Raw genomic sequence first — 23,925 nt, forward strand, 5'->3', positions numbered from 1 at the left:
TGCTGCTGGAGTTTTTAAACACCTCAGTATTACTGCTAGGCGTGGAATAGTCCAACCAGAAAGATACAGCCAGCAGATTTATATGACCTAAATAAGAAAATATGAAGAAATATGACCTTAAACATCATCAGATATCCAAACAAGTCCTAAATGTAGATAAAGTGAACCTAGTTAAACAAATGAGATTAAAATATTAATCCTGGTCATTCATTTATTGAGGAAAATGATCCAATATTACATATTTGTGAGTGCACCTTTACTTTCAGTATCTTTTTGGTATTCTGATGATGTTTTAGGTCATATTTATGCAGAAATACAGAAAAATTCTAAAGGGTTCCCAAGCTTTCAAGCATTACGGTACTTCTTCAAAGTGGAACAGCTAAAGGTAGGAGTGTCTCATAGACTGGAGGAGAGTAAGTGGACACTGAGGTGTTTAAAAACTCCAGCAGCACTGCTGTATCTCTTCCACTCGTACAATCAGCACGACACACACGAACATCTCATACACCACCACCATGCCAGTGTCACGGCAGTGCTGCTAGACATCTGCTAGATTCAAATAGTCAAAACATCTATAAAGTATCTATCTATCTATCTATCTATCTGTCTGTCTGTCTGTCTGTCTGTCTGTCTGTCTATTTGTCTATCTATCATCATGCCATTTAATATCTTCAGACAAGTAAAGACAAGACAAGACAAAGTTACTTCATATATTCGCTGTCCAATGAAAAACATGTATGAAGAGAGAGAGACAACCTTCTTAACTTATAATGAAAGTCAGTGTAAAAAGAGTTTGTTTCAGGCAATTTGGTCCAATTTCTATTTGTCCATTCATCAAGTAATTTTGACACTTTTGACATTTCAAAGTGTCAGTTTGTGTGTTCAGATTATGTACTAAAATTAGACAAAAATGGAGATGCTTGCTTCCTTATTATTGGACAGTGATGATATTTACTTCATATGAGACAAGACAATTTTTAAATTTATCTGATAAAGGTAAAAAAAAGTTTTTGCGCTAACTTGTATTTTTACACACAGTTTTGAACAATAGTGGTGCATCTAAACTGTGCAGTTTGATATATACCATTCAATAATAACTCCTAAAAGTGCAGTTAGTTGCGACTCCTGCATTGATTTATTGTCTTCAGTGATTTCATCCGCGGACTGAAGTCTTTAGATTGGAATCGCGCTGAAGCTCGTGTGCTTTGCTGTCAGGGGAGAATAAACTCGGCTTATTTCTCGGTGCTAGCGCGCTGCAGTATAGATGGCTGCGTTCTGCTGTTTGTTATAGTGGAAGGAAATCTCTGATGATGGGAATTCTCTCTCTCTCTGCACACACTGGGAATTACTTTTTTTTTTTTCTTCTTTGTTTTGTTCCCGGCGTTGAGAAATTGCCGTCTTTGTGTGCAAGTCATGCCTGTCTGGTCAGGCCTTCTTTGTTTTGCATTAAAGATTACTGAGGGTCTCTCTCTCTCTCTCTCTCTCTCTCTCTCTTTCTTCCATGTACTTCCATCTACGCTCTCTCTCTCAGCCTTTCTCTCTCTCTCTGTTTTGGGTTAGTGCTGGGCGATTATGGCCTAAAAAAATTAATCTTTTTTTTATCTAATTTTTAGTTATAATCGATTATTTTCCCTCACTACTAAAAATCTACTTAAGAATCAAACAAAGAAATGGCTCAAAACTAGGTTTACCTCTTAAAAAAAAGGTGTTAGCTGTTCATACTATTTGTGTTGAGTCGACTCACTGAGTGAATCAATGATTCAAAGCATTGTTTACAAGCCCATGCGTTCATATCGCACGCTAATGGACACTGGATTATACTTCAGAACGCGGGTCTGTGACTGAAAACTGAGAAATAACGCACTAAACGAGTTACTGAAAAAACTTGGAATGAAAGTTTATAATTGTTTTCCAAAAATTAATCAAGGATCCTCACTGGAGAGCGATGACGCTGCATGTAAGCTTTATCCCACTGGGTGTTTTTGTAGCAAGTGCTGGAACAGTGCAGGAACTGTTTTCGGTTCGAGTTTGTTCTCTGTGGAATGAAAACATGCGAGCGTTAAGTCTGTGGGAGGCGCCGATAACCAAGGTAAGACAGATAAAAACTTCAGAAATGAGTAGTTACACAGTTACACTTCAACACTTGCAGGTTGTTATTAGCTAACTAAGCTAACTACTCACTAGCAATATGTGAAAAAAACTTAAAAGTGTTTGATTCACAGTCCTAATGGACTAAAAACATCATTTACTCTAATTCACTTCATTCTCTTGGTTAAGAGCGAACTAAATCTCCTGTTTTTAATGATAATAGAGCAAAAGTATAAACAAAAGGATTTTCCTAATGGCGTCCATTTCCACCCGACCAACAAACACTCAAACGCATGTCTCATCGTAATTACGACTTCCAAACTCTTAAGTAGGAATTTCCGCGGAGGACTTGAAGGCAGCATAGGAATAGTCCAACCAGGAATATCCAGCCAGCAGAATTTTATGACCTAAAGACGAAACATAAAGAAATATGACCTAAAACATCACCAGTCCTAAAAGCAGATAAAGTGAACCCAGTTAAACATATAAGACAAAAATATTATTCTTGGTTATTTATTTGGTATATTACAAATTTGTGAATGAGTGGCAAAAGTATGTGAACCTTTACTTTTACTATCTGGTGTGACCCTTCTTTGCAGTGCTGTCTTTTTGTGTGGAAGTGAAGCCTGTCTAGTCAGTCCTTCTTTGTTTTCCATTAAAGATTACTGAGGGTCTCTTTTTCTCTCTCCCATGTATTTCTCTATCTCTTTTCTCAGCCTCTCTCTCTCTCTCTCGGTGCAGAGCAAGTGGCTGTCCACACATGTGCGTCACTTCCGATTATACCCTGTGTGCATAGAGCAGACATTGTCCACTGTAATTTCCGTTCAGTGGTCATTTTGTTAAGCACACATACTGTATAGACCAGCCTGTACAGCCACACCTCAGATGAGTAATGTTCTGACTCAGACTGCCATGTTTTGTTTTTTGTTTTTCTCTCCACATACAGTAGCTCTTCTTTAACCCTTTACATGCAGATATTAGTTAATGCATTAGTAATGGTGTCTTGCAACACTGTGTAAAGCTGTGTTCTTTCCCACAGGCCTTAGGACCTGTTGGCTTTTGGACGTTTAAATCATTAGGGGATTTTAATAAATCCTGCTGATTTATTGTATATTTTGTATATGTTGATGTTGGATACACACTGTAATGTAGGTAGAACATTAACTTCAATGTTCATTGGCTGCTTTATTAGCTACACCTGTACGCAATGATGCGTTTTAAATTTGGGTGGGGGAATAGGTGGGGGAGTCTGCAACCCACACAAACACTATTCTAGTTTTATGGTTGAATCAGAGCCGTGTGAGATACTGTGATACGTGATTGTGGTGTGGGCGGTAAAGACGATTTCACATATTCACATTTCTTTCTTCAATAGGCTTTCAACAGGGGGTGCCGAGAGGTTAATATGTGCAAATGATCATTTTCAGCGAGCGAGACGATCCGCTTTCATTTAGTTTTTTTGCTTTTATTTAGTGTGTATTTATGTAGAAGACGTTCATTTCTGTGGGCTGATGTAAGGGTTATGAGAGTTTAGCTGTGGATGGCGAACACTGGGTCCAAGCACAGCACAGCATCTTGTTACTGAGCCGGGAGAACAGGTCTTTATTTAAGTAGTGTCAGAGTGATCTGTAATCCTAGCACGCGAAGGAAAATACATTTGTATTTGGTTGATTATACTTTTGGAAAACCCTTTTAATTTCACTTTTTGGATGTTTGAGTAATGTAATGAGTTGAATTTGTGGATTGCACCCATGACAAAATTTGGCCAAATCTCCTTGCCATTGCCGAACAGCTGAATTTGCTGTTGCTATTGTCACCTGTTTTGAGCTTCTGGAACCCCCAGGTGCTGCCAATTGGGTACCTCACTGGCCCCTGATTGGCAACACCTGTGAGCATGGGCCCTACAATGCTACAGTGGCCGATGAGCACCTTCAAGCTTGTGTTCTGTAAAACCAGGTTGCAGCATTATATCTGATAGAAGTTTCTGGAAGTCAGCCTTCCCCATCACCCACCACAGATCAGCTGCTCATTATCCAGTTTTAGCAACACGCCTAAGACTAGTTGCTCACCCCCTACTACCGATTACATTGAAGTTTACATGAACTCTAACAGCTTCCTTTGCTGGTGTTGCTTTACACATCTGACCAGTGGTAGGATATTCCCCCTTATATGTTAGTCTTGGGTCTAATGCCATTTTACCCCTTGGCCCTACCATTTACCCCTACCCCTTGTTTTTGAGTGTAATCTTTCCCCTTGGAACAAATTTATAGTTAGTAAAATCCTCCCTCTAAGAATTGGGAAAACCCTTCAAGCACCCGATACGTCATCATGAGCGCTAAAGTTCAGAGAGCTAGCTGCTGCTGCTTAACTAGTTAACTTTAGGGCATCATATGTCTTTAGAAAGGGGTCAGGTGGTGCATAAATTAATTATTATTGTGCATTTCTCAATTCCTTTGTGAAGGGGAGCTGAAATTAGCTTTAATTAGCTTTAAATGCTGCAGCTTCTGTCATCTGTTGCACCATTTAAGGTGGAATTGGAAAGTTAGCTAGCTAGCTACTAAGACTAGGCCTGTCACAATAAATGCAATATCGATTTATCGTGCAATAAATGAACATGACCTCAATCATTTTTGATAATCGTAATATTGTCTATTGTGTTTATTTGTATGTTTGTTCACATATATAACAGTGAACAGTATTTTAGCCAGTCATGCTTCAATAACTGTGACTCCATACACACAGCTTGGGCTAAAGTAGGTGAAGAAATTAGTAAATAATTCCCAAACTATTTATGATAAATGATTATTTAAATGTTTGCTGTCTTTAAAACATGTATAATTACTTTTTTATGCTATTCAGTTATCATTACATCAGTAATGTAATAAATCGTCCGCAAAAAAAAGCCCTATCCCTCCAGCCTAACAAGAATCTGGACACCCCTACCCCTTGACGTGCATGCGCAACACAAATGGATAGGGCCAAGGGGTGAAATGGGATTGGGCCTTGGTCCTCCCAAGGTTTCTTCTTCCTCCAGCTCTGAGGGACTTTTTCCTTGCATCCTCGCTCACTTGGGGTTCTATATTATATGTTCAATGTTTTGTCTGATGCTTTATTCTGTAAAGCTGCTTTATGACATCAGTTATAAATACGTGCTATACAAATACATTTGATATGATATGATTTGATTTGATCTGACTTGGAGCGAGCCCTAGGATACCAGTACCTCCATACGGAAGACCAAGTTTCTTATAATGCCAGAGATTTTAGAGAAAGGTTGTGAAGTAGGTGTCCCAAGAAGACGACACCCCAACAATATCTTCAAACTCCAAACGAGTCAATGGCAGAATACTTACTTTTTGTGCTATGTTTAAAAAAAAAGACTCAAAGGAATAAAACTTTTGAGAACATAAGAAAAAAGTAGAACCCATAAGTAGAACCAAGGTTCAATAAGGAGAAAACACATATTCCTCTCTGTCTATTATGTAGGTCTAGTGGAATTCTAGTACAAATGTGGCGTTTGTTCACACACAGCACTACAGCAGCAGCAGCAGCAGGTTCTAACAGGCCTCATTATTGATTGATATGTCACTAAACGTGCACAGAGGTCACTGTTTGCGCTGCTATTAGCACACATGGATGGCTGAATAATGCATTGGAGTGTGTAGAGTGTTGGGGAAGGGGCCATTTGTTTTGATTGACGAACTGTATCTGTGAAAGTGGCTCATAGCTCAAGAGATACTAATGGAGGGCCCGGAGTCTACAGATGAGTGGAGGGGAAAAGAAAAAAAAATAAAATAAAAAAAGAATAAAAATGAGAAGGGCTCTGCTGGCCAGATATAGCCACTGAAGAGGGACTGTTTTTTTTGTGTGGGTTTTTTTTCCCTCTAATGCAGGGAGAGAGGGAAAGAAGGAAAGAGAGAGAGCGAGCGGCTAATGCCTTAGAGAAATGCTACTGCTGACATTTCTCTTGCTGCTTATTTACAGGGGGTTCTATCTCTGTTATTTATTTCTTTATTTTATTTCTTTATTTTATTGTTTTCACCACTGGATTTTGCACCCATATTTTTTGCACTAACAGATCGCTGTGGGGATGGTGGGCACAGGCCTGAGTTATCCATCACCCCTAACTTATCCCACCGCAGCCTCTGGCTTCTGTTAGCCCTTGCTAATGCAGGATCAGCGGCACCCATAGCTCGGACTGGACAGTAATTGCCGCTGACCGGTCCGGGATCGGACCAGGGAGAAGGGGGAGGCCTGTCTTGTTTTTTAATTGGTGTCCCGAGCTTGCAGGCCTTTAGCCGCCGCTCTAGCGAATGCAGGACCAGGTGCTGAAACAGCTGTTTTAGGTAGGAAAAGGGGGATTTAGAAAGAGAGAGAGAGAGAGAGAGAATTGGTTGGATATTTGGAGGCCGTGTCACAGTGGGGTTGTAGTTTCCAGTGCTTGCTCTGTAAGGCCCAATCCCATGTCACCCATGTCATTTAAGGCGGAACAGAAAAAATATAATAAAAGATAATCAAAGCTAATTTCAGCTCCCCATCACACAGAAAAATTAAGCAATGGACAATAATAATTCATTTCTGCACCATCTGCTCCTGTTCTGAAGACATACAATAAAACCCCAAAGTTAAGTTAACTGAGCGCTCCTGATGACCTAGGGTTGTCCCAGTTTTTAGCGGGAGGATTTCACCCAAGGTTTACACTCAAAAACAAGGGGTAGAGGTAGGGGTACGTGGTAGGGCCAAGGGGTGAAATGGGATTGGGGCTAAGGCTTTAGGACCAATGTATGATCAGAGAACTGAGTAGGATTTCATTAAATGGTTAAAAATGGCTGAAAATATCTGCATTACTTTAAAGTATGTAGCAAACCAAGTCATTCCCCAACTGTTCCAGAGAAACTCCAGAACAGATAAATTGTTTACAGTAGTGTTAAGTGGATCCAGACATCCGAAAAGTTTAATGCACCTAAACCTCTACTGCAAGATATGGCCAAGAATGTTGTGCTTCCTGCCTGAGGCAGATTTTTATTTTTTTTTTCTCCAGATAATTGCAGCCCAAGGTTTTGGCCAAAAATATAGATTTTTTTTTTTATTTTCACTAGAACATTCCTGGCAAAGAGCTACATGAAGGATATTACTAATTACCTTTTTGTTTGTACACATTAAGCACTATATGCCCAAATGATTGTTTACACCCCTTCTAATATATTTATTCAGCTGGGGGGAGGGGCTAGGTCTCTCTCTTAACATGGTGCTTAACTGTAATTGAAACTGGTTTAACTGACACACTGTCCATCCCCTGTACTCTTTATAGGTTATTTACATGTTTGAAGAAAATGAACATAGTTGTTTTATTCTAACTACGGACACCATTTCTCGAAAATTCCAAATAAAAATATTGTCATTTAGACCTCAAATAATGCAAAGAAAACAAGTTAATATTCATTAATTTTTAAGAGTTCAGAAATCAATATTTGGTGGAATAACCCTGTTTTTTAATCACAGTTTTCATGAATCTTGGCATGTTCTCCTCCACCAGTCTTACACACTGCTTTTGGATAACTTTATTCCACTCCTGGTGCAAAAATTCAAGCAGTTCAGCTTGGTTTTCTTCTTGATTATATTTCAGAGGTTTTCAATTTGGTAAAATCTAAGAAACTCATCAATATATATTTTTTGACAACCAGATTCATCTAGTAAGATGCCTGCTAGCACATTGCCATCTGGTCGTTTAGTACCACATTGAAATCTGCTCTTCGTCTCTGAGACTGAACATTTCCGCACCTGGTTGACGGACTGAGACTGTTTCTGTCTTTAGTGCAGGCAGTAGAAGGTGAGATAAGGGCATGTGGTCCGTCTGGTTAAACCGGCTGGCTGGAGGGGCCGCTGTTGGTCATGGTCCACGCTGCAGAGCAGAGGGTCCGCATGTATGTGTGTGTGTTTTTATTATTTCATTTTTTTTTATCTGGTAGGTGCAGCTGGTAGAAGCAGTTCAAAAGGAACGAGAGCAGGCCTTTGAAAGCCCATTTGGGGGTTAATCCTGCAGAAACATTGCTCTCCCAACTCACGTCCCAGAGTTCAGTCAGCCCGCTGCTGTGGTCAGTAGAAGAGTAAAGGTGCTGCTAATAAGACGGCACAGTATATCACGTCTAAGTAATCATTATTACAGTGCTGTGCTTTGTGATACTGATGTAACAGAAGGCTGCAGTATATGAATATGGCCTTTAACCAATTATAGGATACAGTAGTTTACTGTGTGCTTTAATCATGCAGACTAAGGGTGGGTGATGTGGTCCTAAAATAATATCACAATATTCAAGTGTATTTTTCTGATGACTTTATTCTTGATGATGAAAATGTGTTGTAAAAATGAACAAAACAAAGTTTTAAACATTTAGTACAGAAAACATGTGGTTTCTTCTAAAATAATAATATTTTAATAAAATAATGTAACAAAATGATCTAGCACAGTACTAAAGTGCATGCATATAAACTGAAAACATGCAAAGAACAAAGAACACTTGCGCAATAGTCTTTTTTCCTGCTTTATACAAAGAAATATTCACTATTCTCGTTTTGCACGACATTATCCTGTCAGATTACAGATTATATCTACCCAAATACCATTTACAGTACTCTACACATTGATACACAGATTGAGTTATAAGATATATCATGAATGTATTGATTATTTTGATAATTGTTTAATTTATTGATTGTTTTTCAGATTAATCAATTAATAAAAAGATGAAAAAAGGGCATTTATGTGGTATAGATTATTTTTATTGTTTTAGAAATTATGACAGTAATTGTTTAAAAGTGTGGCACATCACCATTTTTTTTTATTTGTGCATTTTTATAATCTAGCTCTTTATGTAATTTGATTAAAACATTAAAAATGAATGTAGTACAGTATTTAACCACATCATATTATTATCAAGTCAAGTCATGTGGTTTTATTGTCAATACTGCATATGTACTGGACATACAGAGAATTGAAATTACCTTACTCTCCTTCCCAATTTTACAGCAAGTACAGATAATAGATATAATAAAAGAAAGAATGGGAGACACTATGGGTACAATACAGCAGGGACACAAATAGACATACATGATACAAAAACAAGGTGCAGTAAAGGTGGGGAAGGAATAGATATATAAATATAAGTAAAAAGAAATAAGATATATAATCTAAAAGAGTGGGAGACACTATATGTACCAAACAACAGAACACAATAGACATACGTAAGACGAAAGACAATAGTGCAATAGTGATGGTGATTGAGATGGAATGACAGTATAAATAGAACCCGTAAAACAGTAGTGCAAATATGATATATAGATGTTATCATTATGTTATCAAAAACACTACATAGCCTTAATCTAAAGGTCGATTTAGACTGCAAAAAATACTGCTGAAAAATAAATGCTGGTCTTTGAGATCTGCTCAGGAGAACACAAATTACAGAAATATAAACACTGTGATTTTGTGTTGCTATAACCTTTATACAAAAATGAAGCTTTCTGAAATTCCGCCATTGATGAGCAATACAATTAAACATGCTTCACTCAATATAAAAATTATATACCATACCCCCATTCACATGTGAAATGGTGAGAAACGGTGACAGCTGGAGATTCCTTCACTGATAATTCATTGGCATCTAATCTCTCTTGCTATGGTTCCTCCTCCCCTCTTCCTCCCAGTGTTAAACTCAGGACTGCAGACAGATCTGTGAGCTGTGTATTCACACTGATAAGCCAGGCTGTTATCAGAGAGGCTGAGCTGATTGCTCTGATAGCTGTCAGTGATCTGTGGGTGAAAAAAAGTGCGCACATCGTTCAGCATGTCAGCCGTCGCCAAGCAGCCCTGTAATCACACACCTCTTTAAGAAGGTGTTAACCACCAGCTCTCTGCTTCACTGCCAGTACATTTTACACTTTCTGCCCTGATCCAGGACCTGTTTCACTATGCTGCACTCTCACAGCCTTAGCTTGCATTATTAGTTAATCAGCTGAGCTGCTAGAGGAAATGAACAGATCCATATAGTTGTAACAAGTGCAAGTAATTGTAACAAGTAATGTTGCAGCACACAAAAAAAATGTAGTAAAAGTATTAAACTCATGGAAAATATGTAGTGAAGTGAAAGTAGGATATAAAATAATACTGCAACACATACAGCATTTTAGTACAGTACAGTAGTGAAGTAGTCTATACACGCACTTTAAATCCTTTTATTTTCCCAAAAAGCCACTTCGCTGAAGTACAGCGTTATACAGGAGTTTCAGTTTAGTTATCCAGCAGCATTAGCATTAGCAACTAATCGTGCTAAGCGATAGCTCTTTCCCCTTTTAGAGGTGAGGTGCTAGAGCAGCATTATCATTAGCCACTCTTTCGCTGTTCAGAGGGGAGTATTTTCGGCCTGTATCTTGCTGCTAACCCCAGCTAGTACTGCTGGAGCAGCATTAGCCGCTAACCATGCTAAGTGCCAGCCCTGGCTAACTTAAATCTAAGCTTACTGTAAGTAAACGGAAGCACTTTACTCACCCAAATAAACAGGAGAGAAATCTGTGTAGATTAACATCCAGTGCTTGTCTGACAGAGAATGAGAAATACAGAGAATTTGAAAAATATAAAAAATAATAAAAATATATCTTTCAGTTCAAAGAGTTTTAGAAATGATTCATATAGTAAACCCATTTATCACACAAAATAAATGCTTTTTTTTCTTTATAGAACTGCATATCCAAGACAAGAACCAAAGAAAAAAAAAAATAGATATCAAGATGTCTGTTATGATAACAGTAATATTTTTGGTTGACATATCATCCTAGAAATTATTGCACTAAAGAACATCATTGTAATTTTTATATAAAAAAAAGAACATTCAAGAGTCAACATCATTCTCATTTTTGTTTCATGTACACATACTTTCTTTTGTAAGACTCACTGATTCGTTAAGTCTAGTGTTATTTCTGCTCAATTGTGGAATCAGACATAAAAAACATACAGATAAATGGATAGATATAGACATAAATAGATGGATACAGATTACATGGTTACAGCAGTGAAACTAATAATAGACTGTAATAAACAGCACTGTAGCGTAGGCATGCTCTAACAATGCCGGTTAATATTTGCACATAAAAAAAACACAGACAGAGAAAGAAAGAGCTGCCAGCTTCAGTCTACAGAGAGCACAGAGACTGCTCTAAATATGGCTACACTGACGTAAATAATTGTATAAAAAAATGGTTGATTTAGTTGATTTAGTTGGTTAAATAAAGAGTTCTGGAGGTTCCTTGAAAAGAACTGAAGGAAAATAATGACTCGGATTACTTTTTTAATCAAACAGCCACTGCTGGTGTTTTCTGAAGTTTCTGCTAAAACAGTGCAAATGCATTTCCAGAAAGTAATGGGCGTTTAACCCTCCTGTTATGTTCATTTGTCGGAAACAGCAATGGTGTTCCTGGGTCAGTTTGAAGGTACATGTTTAATTATCCAATTAATTAATTAAACATTTTTTTTTATGTTTCACTACTTTACTACTTTTGAAAGACCAACATATTAGACATAAAAGCTTTACATAACATTAAAACATAACATTGAATTTTGTTTTAGTTTTTGTTTATTGCCAGGGGTTATATGTTGATTATACTAATTAAGGCAAGCAGAAGAAGTTATATACTGGAAAAAAAATGTTAAACTATTTTTCCTAGATCTTTTTCCTAGATAGGTTAATGCAAATATATATTGCCCTTGCAAGCTTGGGGTTAAAAAGATCTTGGGTGGGCTCTGAGTGGTCCAGCGGGCTAAAGTGCTGCCACTATAATCAGGAGATCGCCAGTTCGAATCCCTCCATTACTCCAAAGGGTGATGTCGCTCAACACAAGGCATCTGTGAGCTGATGTATTGGAACCGAGTCGCTGCACTTTCCTCCAAACCCGCTGTGATGTTACTCGACAATGTTAAAAAAGAGGCAGTGGCTGACTTCACATGTATCGGAGGAGGCATGTGCTAGTCATTACCCTCTTGGCGTTGGGGCATCACTAGTGATAGGGGGAGTTTTAATTAGTGGGATGGGTAATTGTGGAAAAAAATGGGAAAAATGTGAAAAAAAGGGAAAATATATAAAGCAAAATATAGACTCATTCAGGTTTTTTTTTTTATCAAACAGCAACTGCTAGTGTTTTCTGAAGTTTCTCCTAAAACGGTGCAAATGTGTTTTCCAAAAGCGATGGGCGTTTAATGCAAATACACAACCAAACATTGATTTATAATATATGTGTGTATTTCATAATGATTTAAAACATATTGCCCTTGTAAGCTTGGGGTTAAAAAGGACAAGTGGGCTCCAAATGGTCCAGCGGGCTAAAGCGCTGCCACTATGATTAGTTCAAAACCTTTTTATGTAGCTCACCTTTGGCTACCGGAGCCCTGAGAGAGCACAATTGGCCTTGCTCTCTCTGGGTGGGTGGATGGCGCGCTCTCCCCCCATCACTCCAAAGGGTGATGTCGCTAATCATGAGGCATCTGTGAGCTGATGTATCGGAACCGAGTTCAAAAAGAGGTGGTGGCTGACTTCACATGCATCGGAGGAGGCATGTGCTAGTTTTTACCCTCCTTGTGTTGGGGATCACTAGTGATAGGGGGAGTTCTAATAAGTGGGTTGGGTAATTAGAGAAAAAAATGGGGAAAAAATTAGAAAAAAAGAGAAAAGAACTGAAGCAAAATAATAACTCCTTCAGATTCAGAACATCAAAAAACTGACGGGTGTTTAATGCAAATACACAACCAAATATTGATTTATAAAATATGAGTGTGTTTCATAACGGTTTAAAACATATTGCCCTTGTAAGCTTGGGGTTAAAAAGGACATGGGTGTGTTTTTTTTTTTTTGCAGCAAACGCTTTTGCGTCATTCCCGAGCCCGAGCTGGAGCACGAGTGTGCGGTTCTTTTTAGTAAATTGGACCCTGAAGGTTTTGGGGCGAGCTGTAGGAGAGCTGTTCCTGTTTAGTAGTCAGTCTCTTTTTCTGCGGCCCTTAATAAAGCCCTGCCTTGGCAGAAAGTGTCTGTGACATGAATAAATAATTGTAGCGTCTTCACTGAAGCTGTTGCATAGCGTTTTTCTATGTGCTCTGTGTGCGTGTGTGTGTGTGTGTGTTTTATCGCAATAGAAAAGCTGGTGCAGGGGTTTGTTCTCTGTGCGTGAGGGGGAGGGCCATGTTGTATATCATCACAGCAAAGCTTTTTCCCTTTCTCTTTTTCTCTCTCTCCGTCTGTGTGTGTATGTTTATGTGTGTGTGTGTGTGTGTGTATATATATATATATATATATATTGGTATCTGTGTGTGTGTGTGTGTTTGTGTGGTTGTGCCCCTATCTGTCTGTGACAGCAGCCCTCTAACTTCATAATACAAACCTTCATACCGGCTTGTTAATGTGCTTCAGCACACAATTGCATTGTTGGCTCGACCAGAATGTCACAAACTGGGGATGTACTGTCTCTTAAAAATAGATGCCAGAATGGATTCCTTGGGCAGATGCCAGAGAAGGAGCATTTTTATTCCCCTTAAGAAACTGTCAGTGGATTTCAGCTTCTCTTCAGTGGTCTGTTACACTGAAAAATTATCTCCTAGAACTGTACAGGCTACTTTTTTTTTTTTTTTTATAACTATGCCCTTGAATCTAGTATGTACAAATCTGAGTCAGAAAAAGTTGGGATAATATAAAAAAGTGCTAAAAAAAAAGAAAAAAAGGCACAGTTTTTCCTAAGCTTAAACTTAGGGCTGTGCCATATCATATTATACGCAATAATATCACCATTTCAACATTTTTGAATATCGTGAACGATATTATACCCTGAAATATATAGGAAATTTTAATTACCCAACTATTTTTTTTTTTTGCTGTTTTCAGCAAAAGAAAAAAATCTCACTGTTCTCATTTCCCTTTATATATCCAGAATCTCCCTACATCCAGGATTAAAGTAAAATGAATGATACTCTACAGATACAATCTGTCTCTAGACAGATAGTATCTGTAGAATATCATTCATTTTACGTTAATCCTGGATGTAGGGAGATTCTGGATATATTGAGACATTCTGTGTCATTGACTTCTCTTACAAATCTGATACCATTCTTGTATCGTATGCAATAATACAATTACATAGTATTGTATTCTTGAAATATATATTTTTTTAATTCAGTGTTTTGTTATATCGCCAAAAATATCAGTATTATCACAAAAATACCATGAAATATTTTGATAATTCAGGGCTATATAGCCCTCCCCTTTTTTGAAGATGTTTTATCTGGTCAACTTCATTTAATTTGTTAAAATACATCCGTTCCTGCATTTCAGGCCTACAAAACATTAAGAAAAGTTGTTACTATAAAATATTAACTACTTTGTTGCCACACAAAAACGCCAAAAGACATTTCTGCTTTAAAAAGATACCAAGCGAGTGTTTCAGCTGTCCTAGGTCTCAAAGGAAAGAGGTCCTAAAATTGCAAAGTTTTTGCTATATCCTAATATAGCATAATAATCTGCATAATACACGTGGCTTTGTGACCTCAAAACCTCTATAGCCTACATCCATTTTAATAATTTTCTTCACCACTCCAAACTGAAGTCATATAATCCTTACAGACCAAGGACATGTAGTACATTCATTTTATGTACTTTATATGCCTTATTTTTTTTCTACAAAACCACAAGAATTGCACTACAAATCCCCATTATCTTGATGTGGGTCAATTCTTTGATGTGCCCTTGAGACTAATATATATATATATATAAGTCAGAAAAAGTTGGGATAGTGTGAAAAATGCTAGTAAAAAATGGACAGTTTTTCCTAAACTTAAACTGTGATTAGTTTTTTTTTTTATTGTTGACAGTATTAACAATGTTTTATCTGGTCAGTTTAATTTAATTTGTTAAAATACATCCATTCCTGTATTTCAGTCCTACAACACATTCAAAAAAATTGCTACTATAAACTATTTACTACTTTATATTGCCATACAAAAACGCCAAAAGATATTTCTGCCTTAAAAAGAAACCAAGCGATTAAGTGTTTTAGGTGTTCTAGGTCTCTAAGTCTTAAGGTGCACAATCCAGTACCCATATCCTCATTTTATTTCTTTTTTCTTTGTAATGTGTGCAGAATGGGGTTTTGCATTGTCTTGTTGAAAAATACATGAGAAAATGTCAGTTCTGCACTAATGTTGCTATCACAATGTGTTTGTTATAGTAGATAGATATAGTACTAAATATTTTGCAATAACCTAATGTATCAAAATAATATGCCTAATACACTTGGCTTTTTAACCTCAAAATCTCTATAGCCTACATACATTGTCATAAGACCTAAGCCTACATGCATTTTCATTCATTTAGAGATATTTTCTCCACCACTCTAAACTGAACTCGTGTAATATATGTAAAAAATACTTGTGCAAAAATGTACTATGTCAATTAATGTGATGGAGCAGTCTGTATAATGCTGTAGTTCTTGATTCACAGCTCATAGGCTAACAAAAACTCCTATTAAATTAGATTCATCAAATTAAAGGCATTAGGTAAGGAAGCAGCTGTTACCATGTGGTTAAATGTAATATAACACTCAAGAAATATTATCTTCCATTTCCAATGGACCACTGTGAAGGGAATAACTTGTGTTGTTTAGCCGGCATGAAATCATGGTGCAAAAACAAGTAGCACAATTAGCATGTAGTTTATTTCCTAAATGAATCCTTTCATGTGGATGAACTCATGGGTTGATATGACGAGTGAAAGAGGAATCTAATCAGTAAGATAAAGTGATAGGAGAATCTGCACAGCGAGAGGAATTAAAATAAAAAATGGGAACCAGGAGAATGATGTGTAAAAAGAGAGTAAAAAAAAAACTTTGGAGTAGGAAGGACTGAAGCATCAGAACAGGATGGATGAGAAAATAAAGTAGTAAACATAGCAAAGGAGTCAAAGGAAAAGTATGAACATGCTACAGGTTTTGAAAAAAAGAGTGAAAGAAAGAGTCTAAACATGGAGGTAGAGCGAAATAATATGTCTACGCAGGGAGGTAAAGCAGAAAAAAGTGTCTAAACAGGGAGGTAAAGCAAAAGGAAGTCTGAACAGGACAGAGCAGTGAAAGGAAGAGACTTAACAAAAAACTAGAGCGAAAGAAAGTGTCTAAACAGGGAGGTAAAGCAAAAGAAAGAGTCTAACAGGGAGGTTAAGCAAAAGAAAGAGTCTAAACAGGGAGGTAGAGCAAAAGAAAGAGTCTAAACAGGGAGGCATAGCAAAATAAAGTGTCTTAACAGGGAGGTAGAGCAAAAGAAAGTGTCTAAACAGGGAGGTAGAGCAAAAGAAAGTGTCTAAACAGGGAGGTAGAGCAAAAGAAAGTGTCTAAACAGGGAGGTAGAGCAAAAGAAAGTGTCTAAACAGGGAGGTAGAGCAAAAGAAAGTGTCTAAACAGGGAGGTAGAGCAAAAGAAAGTGTCTAAACAGGGAGGTAGAGCAAAAGAAAGTGTCTAAACAGGGAGGTAGAGCAAATGAAAGTGTCTAAACAGGGAGGTAGAGCAAACGAAAGTGTCTAAACAGGGAGGTCGAGCAAAAGAAAGTGTCTAAACAGGGAGGTCGAGCAAAAGAAAGTGTCTAAACAGGGAGGTAAAGCAAAATAAAGTGTCTAAACAGGGAGGTAAAGCAAAAGAAATAGTCTAACAGGGAGGTTAAGCAAAATAAAGTGTCTTAACAGAGAGGTAGAGCAAAAGAAAGTGTCTAAACAGGGAGGTAGAGCAAAAGAAAGTGTCTAAACAGGGAGGTAGAGCAAAAAAAAGTGTCTAAACAGAGAGGTAGAGCAAAAAAAAGTGTCTAAACGGGGAGGTAGAGCAAAAGAAAGTGTCTAAACAGAGAGGTAGAGCAAAAGAAAGAGTCTAAACAGAGAGGTAGAGCAAAAGAAAGTGTCTAAACAGGGAGGTAGAGCAAAAGAAAGTGTCTAAACAGGGAGGTAGAGCAAAAGAAAGTGTCTAAACAGAGAGGTAGAGCAAAAGAAAGTGTCTAAACAGGGAGGTAGAGCAAAAGAAAGGGTCCAAACGGGGAGGTAGAGCAAAAGAAAGTGTCTAAACAGAGAGGTAGAGCAAAAGAAAGTGTCTAAACGGGGAGGTAAAGCAAAAGGAAGAGTCCAAACAGGGAGGTAAAGCAAAAGGAAGAGTCTAAACAGGGATGTAGAGCAAAAGAAAGTGTCTAAACAGGGAGGTAGAGCAAACGAAAGTGTCTAAACAGGGAGGTAGAGCAAAAGAAAGTGTCTAAACAGGGAGGTAAAGCGAAATAAAGTGTTTAAACAGGGAGGTAAAGCGAAAGAAAGTGTTTAAACAGGGAGGTAAAGCGAAAGAAAGTGTCTAAACAGGGAGGTTAAGCAAAAAAAAGTGTCTTAACAGGGAGGTAGAGCAAAAGAAAGTGTCTAAACAGGGAGGTAGAGCAAAAGGAAGTCTGAACAGGACAGAGCAGTGAAAGGAAAAGAAAAAGAAAAAGAAGGAGTGATCATAACAGAGAATCAAATGGCAGACTCTGAACAGGTAGAGCGAGGTTGGGTAGGGTGGAGAAGCAAACGGAAAATTCTAAACAAGGTAGAAGAGTGAAGTAGGGTAAGTTAGAGTCTACAAGAATTGAAACAGGGAGGTAAAGCGAAAGGGAAATCTTGGAGTAGATATGTGGAGCAGGAAACAAGGAGAGAGATGGGAAAAAGCATTCAAATACAGTAAGCTGGTAAAATGTGAATTCAAATTAGAAGAACGAGTAAAAGGAGGAAAGTCATGTTTCTGTCAGAATTATGTTATTGTGCGAAACACAAACTTATGCAAAAGCAGACAAGGCTCAATATAGGTCTAACAGGGTTAAGGAAGAGTTCTGGCACACAGGGTGAAGACAATATGTCAGCTGTTTTTATTCCTGACAGTTTGTGCTATCGTGGAAATGTGAAGTGGGTCATGACTGCAGGCTGTCTGTACATCTCTACTCACAGCTCCTGGAGGTGCATGATTCACTCTGTATGTTCATATGTAACTAATTCTCTCTCTATCTCTTTTTCTCTTTTCCAGGGTGAAAGCGAAGAAAGGGGTAAATCTACTCAATACCGTGCCGAAGAGCAACCAGTGGGACGTACGGTGGGACGTACTTGCAGGGGCCAAGCATTCTATCGCTACAGTGGAAGTTAACAAGATCCGTGGGGTCCCTGGGTAAGATATCAAACAGTCTTTTCAGCATTGGCTCGGAGTGTGCGATGCCTTTATTACATGGCTCCTGCAGCATTTTCAGCTTCTCACCCTCTTTCTGACATGTTGCGCCTCCTGGTTAATGTCATTCTGTCCTTCTGTTGACCTTATTATACATGCCATCATCTTCCCTTGCCCACTTTAAGCTAGATTTATTGAAAAGTGTAATTCAGTGCCACTGTGATTAGGACTGATTAATCAAATTAAATCAAATTTAGTAATAAATGTATTTGTGCAGAACGTCTTACCACAGAAGTAAGTGTAGATATATGACCAAACCAAAGACAACAGTGGCTCTACCTTAATCACACTACACTATTACTTCTGCCCCCCTTATGGAAATACCAGTATTTAAAAAAAATATTATTCGGGATTTTTATGTATTTTTAAGTGATTTAAGTGACCACTAATATAAATCTAATTTAATTTACCCAGTCTAATGTTCATTCCTTTATTTACATTTAAATATTCAATATTAAGAAATGCTTAAGAAAATCTAGTAGATCACATGTTTTACACATACGTACACTGATATTTGCAGTACTGATTTTTTTTTTGTTTGTTTCAAGTAAATATGCCTTAAATATATAGTTCATTTAAAAAAATACCTGCAAAATTCCAGACTAATTTTGGTGTGCAAAAGTACTTATGTGAGTGAATTCATGAATTAGAACTTTTAGTGCAACCTCTCTTTACATATTTGACATAACCCGTCAACAGTCTATTTTTGCGCTTTTGTTACGCACTGTTAAAACTGCATCGGAGGTACATTTCTGACATATTGCTTTTTGGCAGCAAAAAACAGAGGTGCACCACTGACTGAAATGAACCTAGACAACGTGCAAACCTGACTTTTAACTGAACAATAAACAGAATAAAGAATAAAATAACATCACTGTTCCACTGTACAGGTCAGTATTCTCTGCTGAGACGCACAAAGCGCTGTGCTGTTAAGATACCATTGCGCCAAAGTCAGAGCTCACCTGCCTCTTAAAGGAATGACAAGTGACACACTGACTGACGCCCTAAATCCAGCTGCGCTATATGCAATTGTACGGTGTGCTCTAGATCGCTAAAATAGAGCCATTGATCTTTATTTTAGCATCTACCATCAGAATAAGAGACTGCAGAGGTTTGGAGTAGGAGGTGTAGGGAGGAAACCCTTGCTTTAAAATAAAATAAAATGTCAGAGCAAGAATGAAGTTTGCCAGAGAACACATCTAGACAAAGTCTAAAGACTTCAATACATGGGTTTCTTTTTTGCACACCACCTACTCAAACAAACTCTTTCTGAAAGCAGATGCCTGTACTTTGACATTAACTGTTGAAAGACATTTTAGGATTGCTGGAGACTTTTTTTTTGCACGCCTTGTGGTCTGCTCTTGGGTTGAAATTGCTTGAGGGTTGTTTTATTAGTAAATTATTTTGAGGTATTCACATTCACAAGCAAACCAAACTTATAGCTTAGACAGTCCCCTCCAGTGTCCTCTCTAACCATGCCGTAAACATCTGCAGTTTATGGCAATTCATGTACATGTAGTAGTAAATGTGTGAATGGCCTATGTCAGGGGTTGGTAATGGGCGGCCCATAAAACATCTGGCTCGTGAGGTTGTTTGAACTATAATGAACAATGATAAAAAAAAGAAAGAAATAAAAAAGCTTCTCTGAAGAGCTTTCGTTTACGTTCCTCCTCTGTCTCTCTGTTGCGTTTGGCGTGACTTTAGTTTCTGCCCATTCTCGTTTTTCCGCCTGTTCATGGGCTCCCTATCTCCTTATAAGGGCGTTTTTCTCGGCTGTGTCCCAATTCACCCCTGGCTTAGAAATATCTGGCCAAATTTAATTGCCGACCCCTGGCCTATGTTTTCCTCACATTAAGAAAAGCTAAATTGTGGAAATTATGTATTTTATACATTTATTTGTAAGTTCTTTCTTTAGTTTTATGTGTTAGTTAATATTAGAAAAGAGAGGTTTTCATGGAGTGTCCCATTCTTTTTTCACAAGAAGACTATATTTACTTGTATTTATTTTACAAAATGAAGTAAATCCATCAATAAAATGTTTCCGGACAAGAATGTATGTTCCTCTTTAGGCCTGTAAATCAAAATGTGTCCTACCGTAATACCATAATATCAGCTCAACTGCCTCAAGCTTTCAGAAGGCATGGTATGGCTTGCATGTAGTATAAATATATATAAGGACATTAACATGAGGTGCTAAATCTGCAACTCCATCTTTATAAAGCAGATGATGATGAGGCCTCGATGCACAAGGTCAAACATGCCATAGTGGTATAAAGGAGGGGAACGAAGGGGCAGGACCACCTTGAGGGCTTTCACATAGAACCCTTTTACATCAAAGCCCAGTAATGGAAATGTACAGTCATATCAATCATAGCATTTGCTGTAGCTATGGGTCATATTAGCCACATGAGGAGATGTGAGCAAGCGATCGCTGTAAAGGCTTAATATCTGGGCTAGATTGAGATCCTTTTCTCTGATAGCTGCATAATATTTAATCTGCTGGCTAAAAAGTAGTTAATCATACTCCCGCCGTGATAATGCCAAGCTACTAAAGATGTTCAATACACTGAGATCCACTATCCCCCCCGGGCTAAAGGTAGTTAGATATAGCATCTCATTTACGGTGTAATTACTTACACAGCATCAAATAAACAGGACATGTGGAATTAATTTCGTTCATGCCCGGGATCATCCCATCATATCCCAGTGTTATTGATGTCAAAGGGGGGTGACTGTACTTAATACTTGCAACAGTTAATAATTAATGGAGAAAAAAAAAGCATTTTCCACCTAATCCTGATTGCACTTGAAAAAAAGGAAATAGGTCCAAATTGATTTTGATTTTTCAATTTATCTCATTTTAACACTGAAGATGTAGTAGTTATGTAATAATGCTGTCTTCCTTGTAGAGCCATAATGAGAGCTTGTAAATATTTATGATTTCTGCGTTATTTTTTTTTATGGCCATTTTATAATCCTGGCTTCAGACAGCATCTCCACAGACCCTCCACAGTTACTAAGCATGCTAAACTTTAATTACAATTATTTATTCCCAGAAGCATTACTGTACACACTCATGAACATATAACTGCACTGATTTATTTATTTATTTATTTTTTTTAACTGACAAGTTTTATGCATTTTCTTTTACATATATAAAGAGTCCTTCTTCATGTTCATATTCCAAATAATCTAAACTATACAGAATGTAAACAACTAAGTGTTTAGAACCTTGTCATTTCAACTAATTTCATCCAATAAAGGGTTCAAAAATCGTATATCACGGTATGGATTTTTTTTTTTTACATCACGATAACGATATATATCATGATATACCACATTTATATAAATAAATTATAAATAAATTAACAGACACGAAAATGAGGGTATTCAATCCATAATTTCAATTCGTTTTAGTTTTTTTAATAGTTTCAATTAAGGAGAACTTTCACTTTCAGTTTTGGTTATTTCGTTCATTTTCGTTAAAAATAATACTTGTTTACTTAGCTATACGGTGATTATCATACCATAGCTTTATATAAAATAAAAATAGTAATAAAAAACAGATTACTACATCACAGACTATTTCCTGGAGCCCGACCCGGCCTGAGGAAAGTGAGCGCTCATCCGCACGTTTAAAGCCTCGCAGGTGGATTAATGTGTGCGCGGCTCGCAGGGAATTTGAACCCAAGACCCCAGTGCTGGGAGGCGAAAAATGCAAACCACTAAGCCATTGTGCCGTAGTATTTCATGTTTCCAACTCATCCCAAAGGGGTTCTGCGTAGCTCTATCAGTCCAGCTTTTTCCAAAGTACACCTTTATCACTGCATCTACCTTGAAAGAGGGTTTTATTAAACTTCTTAATTCTAAGGTATCCCAAATGGTTTTTCCAAGTCTAAATCCATCCAACTTTTCTTCAAGGGCTCATCTCAAATAAATTCAGGAGCTTCACTTTTCAGACTTATCCCAAAGGTGTCCTTTAGAGCTGTATTACTGCTAATGATCCTAAATCAGGTTCACTAAACTTCACAATTCTAATCTTTTCAAAATGGATTCAGTTGAGTTTCCAAGTTCCAAAATCCAAGTTTTTAAAATCCATCTCAGCCCATAAGAGGTCATGGGGCTTTACCACTCATCCCAAACTCATCCTAAAAGGACTTAATAGCGCTTCTTAACTTCTAACTCTTAACTAATAATAACTTTAGGGGCTCAATAGAGATGTTATTTTTAAGTATCCTTATGGGGTAAACTTTATAATTTCAATTAATCCCAAATGGGTTGAGTTGAGGTGAGTTTGATATGATGTTATGTTGTTTAATGGTCAACTCTTTACATGCATTGCACCTACTGTACTATGTGTACAGCAACACTTCAGTTATTGGTATGGTGGAGAAAGTAATAATCTCAATGTAAGGACATCCAGTAATCCCTTCGCAGCGAACAGAGCCTAAACGATAAAGCGATCAGTCAAGCAGTTTAGCATTTCAATATAGAATTGTAATATAATTTAATATGAATTTCATTTCATACACTTTCTCAGGATCTTTCCTCATCTTCAGAGAATCTCTCCAAGTTCTGCATTTTCATAACAGGCCCTCCCCTCATTTTCGAGTCGAGTAAAATGTTGGCAGATAGATGGATAATTTTTGCTTTCTTCATTGGATTTAACAGCGCTGGCCTGTGCAAGCTGTTAAAGCCCAATAAAGATGACGAGGTCCTCAAGCTATTCTAAGCCTGCTTCATCCTGCTAAGTGCAGTACCATTAATAGGGGACCCTTTTGTGATGGCACATTTAACAGTGATATAGCTCTGCTCTCTTTCTTTTTTTTTCTTCCCTTTTTTTGTGCAGCATGCAGTATATGTTTAAGATAATTGGTTAGGCTTGGCTGCTTTATAAATTTGCCCTTAAAAGCAGAGGTATATTTCTGCCAAAAAGGAACTGCCATTACTAAGGCATCAGTGCATTATGCACAGAGACCACACTGCGACTTGGGGGCCTTCTGTAAATGTAGCTTTTGTGTAAAGCTTTTATTGCGGAGCACACCACCTCAAAGAAATTGTGGGGGAAAAAAAACACCTAGTAGTCTGTGATTTGAAGGAAATGTTAGATGTTTATTGGAGTTTAGAGTTATAACACCTGGTTTTAATATTTATGCACTGTGCCTTTAGTTCCAGCTCAACTTCTCAGAGTGGTAGATCAACAGAACCTGAATTGTGCAAACCTTTAATTACTCTTTAAACCCTGTTTACACCTCATCACTTTGTGTGTCCTAAATATCAAGATTGTGTAAACAAATCCATGACCTATTGACAACAGATACAAATTTGATCACTCAAAACACTTCATTTTGGTTCCATGTTATAGCAATGAAAACATATCCATGTAAACTTGATACAAACCTGTTATACAGTATGTCCAAAAACCACTGACTTTGAAAAGCGAGTGGTCCAGCAGGCTAAGCGCTGCCACTAGGTTTAGGAGATTGCCGATTCGAATCCTGTTTATGTAGCTTGCCACTGGCTACCAAAATCCTGAGGGAG

At 37.6% G+C, this 23,925-nt stretch overlaps 1 protein-coding gene and 1 long non-coding RNA gene across 19 annotated transcripts in view; both read left to right on the plus strand.

The window, feature by feature from the left end:
* The window catches only part of tmem132e (transmembrane protein 132E), a 160,646-nt gene that overhangs the window by 58,391 nt on the left and 78,330 nt on the right, over positions 1-23,925 (plus strand). For both annotated transcript variants that reach the window (XM_049475808.1, XM_049475812.1), the window contains exon 3: positions 18,190-18,327. In XM_049475808.1, the coding sequence (XP_049331765.1) occupies positions 18,190-18,327 (138 nt within the window). The remainder of the gene's footprint in view (positions 1-18,189; positions 18,328-23,925) is intronic.
* Positions 15,977-18,183, plus strand: LOC125799322 (uncharacterized). Of its 17 annotated transcripts, XR_007438172.1 has the most exons (7): positions 15,978-16,635; positions 16,852-16,913; positions 16,976-17,006; positions 17,069-17,161; positions 17,224-17,285; positions 17,348-17,409; positions 17,534-18,183. It is a non-coding gene; the product is annotated as an uncharacterized LOC125799322 (long non-coding RNA). The 17 variants fall into 17 exon arrangements; XR_007438177.1 differs by lacking the exon at positions 16,976-17,006 and having other exon boundaries at positions 15,977-16,635; positions 17,038-17,161; positions 17,224-17,254; XR_007438168.1 differs by lacking the exon at positions 16,976-17,006 and having other exon boundaries at positions 17,038-17,161.

This window comes from Astyanax mexicanus, chromosome 1 (genome assembly GCF_023375975.1).
Source record: "Astyanax mexicanus isolate ESR-SI-001 chromosome 1, AstMex3_surface, whole genome shotgun sequence".
Taxonomy (NCBI): domain Eukaryota; kingdom Metazoa; phylum Chordata; class Actinopteri; order Characiformes; family Acestrorhamphidae; genus Astyanax; species Astyanax mexicanus.